The sequence below is a fragment of the Camelina sativa genome, chromosome 4, assembly GCF_000633955.1.
Source record: "Camelina sativa cultivar DH55 chromosome 4, Cs, whole genome shotgun sequence".
Taxonomy (NCBI): Eukaryota; Viridiplantae; Streptophyta; class Magnoliopsida; order Brassicales; family Brassicaceae; genus Camelina; species Camelina sativa.
In genome coordinates, this window is record NC_025688.1 from 2,592,484 (window position 1) to 2,598,052 (window position 5,569).

At 37.2% G+C, this 5,569-nt stretch overlaps 2 protein-coding genes across 4 annotated transcripts in view; both read right to left on the reverse strand.

Moving 5' to 3' along the window:
- Positions 1 to 4,461, reverse strand: part of LOC104779621 — a 16,325-nt gene extending 11,864 nt beyond the window's left edge. For 2 of the 3 annotated variants that reach the window (XM_010503997.2, XM_010503999.2), the window contains exons 1-5: positions 4,240 to 4,461; positions 3,836 to 4,075; positions 3,705 to 3,737; positions 3,524 to 3,628; positions 3,090 to 3,430 (exon numbers count right to left, since the gene is read on the reverse strand). In XM_010503997.2, coding sequence (XP_010502299.1) covers positions 3,090 to 3,430; positions 3,524 to 3,628; positions 3,705 to 3,737; positions 3,836 to 4,055 — 699 coding nt within the window. In that variant the 5' untranslated portion in view covers positions 4,056 to 4,075; positions 4,240 to 4,461. The remainder of the gene's footprint in view (positions 1 to 3,089; positions 3,431 to 3,523; positions 3,629 to 3,704; positions 3,738 to 3,835; positions 4,076 to 4,239) is intronic. The other variant, XM_010503998.2, reaches the window with a different exon arrangement.
- The window catches only part of LOC104783471 (protein PHYTOCHROME KINASE SUBSTRATE 1-like), a 3,166-nt gene continuing 2,836 nt past the window's right edge, over positions 5,240 to 5,569 (reverse strand). Inside the window, exon 2 of the mRNA XM_010508625.1 lies at positions 5,240 to 5,249. Coding sequence (XP_010506927.1) covers positions 5,240 to 5,249 — 10 coding nt within the window. The remainder of the gene's footprint in view (positions 5,250 to 5,569) is intronic.

Here is a 5,569-nt window from a genome sequence, read left to right on the forward strand (position 1 = left end):
AAACACATATTTCTTCCCAGCTAAGCTCTCAACTTGCATTGGACCCATTGAGTCCATGTGAACCAGATCTAAAACTGACTTTGACTGAACTTCATGCACCTTCTTGTGCTGAATCTTGACTTGTTTTCCTTGATTACAAGGTCCACAAACCATATTTTCTTCTCCTTTAAGCTTAGGTACTCCTCGAATGATCTCTTTATTAACAAGAGTAGTTAAGTTCCTTACATTCATATGACGTAGTCGTTGGTGCCAGAGATCTAGACTTCCTTGTGCACTAAAACATTTGAACGAATTTCTCTGCCACATGTAACAATTGTTCCCTGACCTTACACCATAGAGCTTGATACAACCTGATTCATCAACCGCTTTGCAGTCTATCTTTGTAAACATAACAGTCAAGCCTTCATCACACAACTGACTAATACTTATCAAATTCGCTCGCAGTCCTTGTACCAGGTAGACATTTACTAATGGTGGAAGTTTTGTATCACGTGTTGTGCCTTTACCTTGAATGTAACCATTACTTCCATCTCCAAAGGTTATTGTGCCTCCTTTCAGTTTCTTAATATTCTGCAAATTACTCTTAGTTCCTGTCATATACCTTGAACACCCACTATCAAAGAACCAAGGCTCATAATCTTCTTGTTCCTCAGTAATCATAGCCATGTTGCACCTAAACCCTGATGATATTGCTTCTGTTTGATACAGGTCATTCTTCTTCATCCAAACTTGTCTCCTAAACCCATTCCAGAAAAATCTCCCTTGTCGCTTTAAACCATAGACTCTTTCCCAGAATTTAGAGCAATAGCGTTTATATTGTCCAAATTTTCCACAAAAATAGCAGCTTGAAAACTTCTCAGATGCGGATGTTGATGCTTTCAAATCAGAGTGGTGCATTCCAGCAGTAACAAATTTAGTTTTTGTTTTCTTGTCTCCTTGGTTCTCAATAAAACCCAACCCTCTATGAGTTTTCTTAGTTCTTCCATAGCTTAAAATCTTATCAAGTTGCTTTGTTCCTGCAAACATGTGAATTTTTCTGTACTGCTGATCAAGTTCAGATTGAAGTTCTGTGGATTTCTTCTTCTCTTTAATTAACTATTCCTCTAGCTTGTCTGCTTTTGCAGATAACACCAATTTTTCTTTCATTAAATTCACAGCTTTCTTAGCAATCTTCTTTTCGTCCACCAAATCATTCTGCAGTGATTTGATCACAGCTTCAAGATGAAGTTTTTCTTTGATTAAGTCTTGATTTTCTTTCCCTAAGGTAATGAGTGTTTCTCGGACTTCCTTGTAACTCTGAACAATATCAAGAACTTCCTCATCTTCTGATTCAGAATCAGTTACCTCTTCTCCATTCTCAAATTTTGTAATTCCCACCATCGCTACTAGATTTATGAGTTCTTCTTCACTACTGCTACCATCATCTGAATCATCTTCAATACTTATCATAGACTTCTCTTTCTTGTGTTTAAGGTTACTCACACATCCCTCATGTGTATGTCATGTACCTCTGCAAATAGTGCACTTTGCATCTCGAAGCTTAATCGTTGGACACTCACGAATGAAATGTCCAAACCCTTTGCATTCATGACACTGCATATCAGCCTTCTTATCTTCACTGATCTTTTTGAAAACTCCAGTCTTCTTTTGTGAATTACCTTGTTCTATTCTTCTTAAAGCACGATCAAATCTTCTTACTAATAAACTCACAGCATCTTCTTCTCCTTGATCAGATGTGTCTCTACTAACCTTTAAGGCTATACCTTTTGGTTTCTTAATTCCATTAAGCTCCATCTTGTGAGCTTGCAACATCCCAACCACTTCACCATAACTAAGACTGTCTAGATCATGTGAAACAGTTAGTGCAGTCTTGTATCCCATGAACCTTGAAGGTAGACACCTTAAAAACTTCTTGACCAGCTTCTGATCCTTATAAGTCTTTCCAAGAGTTAATGCTTCCTGAGCTAGTGCACTTAACTTTGAACTAAAGTCTGATATTGATTTGTGTTCTTCCATCCTTAGATTTTCGAAACGTGAAGCCAGCATGTCTTTTCTTGAGCTTTGCACTTTTGTGGTTCCTTCATACTGGATTTGCAGAATATCCCAAGCTTCCTTAGCAGTTTCACACCCCTGAATTAGATCGAACTGCTTCCTTCCTACACTGCAATGAATAGCATTCAATGCTCTTGAGTTGTACTTGGATTTCTTCTGTTCTTCATCAGTCCAGTCGGCTTCGGGTTTGGGAATTCGCTTGCCTCACTCGTCCTTGATCGTCGGTTCCTCCCACTTTTCCAGAACAGTCTTCCAAGCAAGTCGATCAATACCTCCTATGATAGATTTGATTCTTGATTTCCAAAACTCATAGTTTCCATCATCCAAGACAACTTTGTTATTGTTGATCAGATCTCCGTAGCTCTCCATCTTGTCCGCAGAATCTCACATGTAGTAATCCGAACAAGTGTTGCTCTGATATGAACAATGAAAATATTGATTTCTTTATACTCTCTTTTGATTGATAGAAAATTTGTTTACAAGTTTGTTCTAAACAATTTTCTAACCTCTCAAAACTCTCTTAAAGAAACCTCTTGCTCTCTCTAAGTTTTTAGCTCTTTTTCTTAAAGACTAAAACTTAATAGCTAGGTTAACTTTCTCTTGTTTGTGCTAAAACTCAAGCTTGCTTTAGCACCCCTATTTATAGATCTAGGTATTAGCTATTTAATTAGCAAACTACTTAATCTAATCATAATAGGAATTGGACAATTTCCTTTTTCTTTATGGTTTAGGAAATTTCCCACTTTCTTCATGTTTACATTCCAATTGTAAACATGAAACTCTTCAATCTTCTAGAAGCTTCTCGTGCCTTCTAAATCTGTATGAGTCTTGATAACAACCGTCATAGATCACTCGATACTCTGTTTTCGTATTAGTGTCATGTCCTTCTGGAATAGTTCAAACACTTGTTCAAATGCTGCATCTTCAAGCTCCACATATAGTCTTCACTAAATGATAACCGCAACAGATACTAAATAGTAAATACTAATGCATAAGCTAATATCTAGTATCTATCTACTAAGGGATAAAGTTCTAACCTTTTTGCTTGCAGGTCTCCTTAGAAAATCAGAGCTTCCAAAAATGCAAGAAGACACAGAGACTACACAGTTCTTCATGTACGCCCTATCCTTTTCGCTCAAATCAAAATCAGTACCTTGATGAAATGCATTACTCCCTTTGACAAAACCACAGTGAATTGTCTGATTTACTGCAGAGTAAGATCTCTCTCTTTCCATGAGTGTTTGATGCCCTCCAAACCTAGGCTCACTATACGTCTCAGCCTCTACAAAGCCTAACGAAAACCGCGTGAAATTCAAATAATCCTGAGGCTCAAGTATGCGATCAACTGATTCAGCAAGTGTAACTTCACATGGCAAATCTGCAGTTATATACAAAAACGTTACCTTAGATGATTAATAAAAACAACACTAGGTAACTGATTGAAATGACTAGAGATGAAAACAATCCATACGCTTGTTTCTCTTCTTGCTTCCGGGTGGTTTGTCGATGTTGGATTTGTTTAATCCTACATTAATCTCCGATGAAACCAGCAATTGACTTTTCATGTAAGCTGCATCTGTATTAAAATCCAGTCAATGACAATAGCTTTTTTTAACACAAATACCAGAGAACTAAGACATAAGTAAGCTTACGGTTTTGCTCAAAATGAGGTAAGAACTCAGAACCTACACCAAAATCCAAGAGTGTTTGATTAACTAATAATCTCCGAAATTAGAGAAAACCAAATTAAAGAAAGAGACTTTTTTCGTAATTAGAAGCTTACCATGAAAGAGTAGCTTATGGCCAGAGAAGATGCAAGAGAAGAAAAAGAGTGACAGAAAGAAGAAGAAGAAATGTGAGAGCTTCAATTTCACAATCCTACCAAACTTCTTGCCTCTTCGAAGTAGTAAAAAAGAATTATCATTGTGACCAGATGGATTCAGATACGAAGAAGATGATGATGAAGTAGAAGAAGCCACCGTACTTCTTCTCTCCGGTAACATTATCTAATCCCCAAAACACACTGCCAAAGTTCACACCAAATCAAGATTTTTACATGTTCAAGATGCAGATTTGGAATTACAAGAGAATTTTTCATGAAATTTTTCACAGAATGAAAGAACTGAGAGAAACAAAAAAAAAAACACAACCAGATTCGAGAAATGAAACAATAAAAGAACTCCTTACCTGAGATCTCTATCTAGCTCACACCATGAAAACCAAACCTGTCTGTGTGCGGTGGTGGGTGGTGGCGATTTAGAGAAAAAAACTGTATTTATTTATGTATTGTTCTTCTTTGTTTTTTTCTTTATTACAGTGTTAATTACTTACTTAATTAATAATAATGTCTAAATTGTTTTATTAATTCGTCCGAAGGCGAAGGCTAAAGAAAAGGTTTTGGTGTTTTTACATCCCACATCGCTCAGCTATGAATTGCTCACCCTTGGAACGGGTGTATATAATGGAAGGTCGATGGTTCTAACATTTCATACCTTTCTCGGCCTTTTGGCTTAGATCACACGATATATTAACTCTATTTTTTAAGGGAGAAGGCCTGTTAAGATAGCTTGCTATTTGGGCTTACGCGAGTCGCCCATGCGTTGCACTATTGCACGGGCCTGGCTCAACCCACCATTAACATAGTCCAATCTTTGCTGTCTGATCATACCAATTCTAAACTGGGATAAACATGAACTTTAATCAGTACCATTAGGCGTTACTACTACACCTGAAAAAGGTCTCTTCTTTGGGAAATCACATCTCTGTACGCTCAATTTTCTAGATCCCGCGCTGAATTAACATTGCAGATTTGGTTCCCCAAAAGAATTATGTTAATGAGTTTAAATGTTGGAGATGCCGACAATAACAAACTTGGATGTCTTTCTTACATGCTGTTGCCATAACAATATCAGAAAACTACATAAGTTACTGATTTGACTTGGGACAGTTGAACTTTAAATATTGTTACTAGTAGATCAGAGCATTGCAACTCTTACCTATGTGATGAGTGTGTCCTAAAAAGTGCTTTGATTTTCAAGTTATAATATATTCTCTCATATGATCATTATTTGCTGTACTGTTAACATTTGTTGTGAAAACATCATATTGCACCTATGTTTGGGGTTTTTTTGTATCCTTCTCGGTAACGAGCAGACCACATACGACTTTTCTCGTCTCCTGAAGCTCCTTATGAACCCCTTTTCACATTAAGACACAGTCAATGTTTCACCACAAACAGTAGATGGAAGTAAACTAGGACTTGTCTCAGCCATTCTTTGTCATGTGGGGATCGGATTCTCGGTACCTACTTTGCCTTATTCACTTGAGCAAAAGAGCAAGCGGACGCTTTGAATCACGGCCTACCAGGATGAGTGATTTTTTTGTTTTGCCTTCTGGCTTTTGTTGTTCATTTCTCCTCCACATATGGGGAAACTTAAGTAGTTAGATGATTTGATTTCAATTTAATATTTTATCAGAAAAATAAGTGATGGCTCAATCATACCCCCCCCCCCCCCCC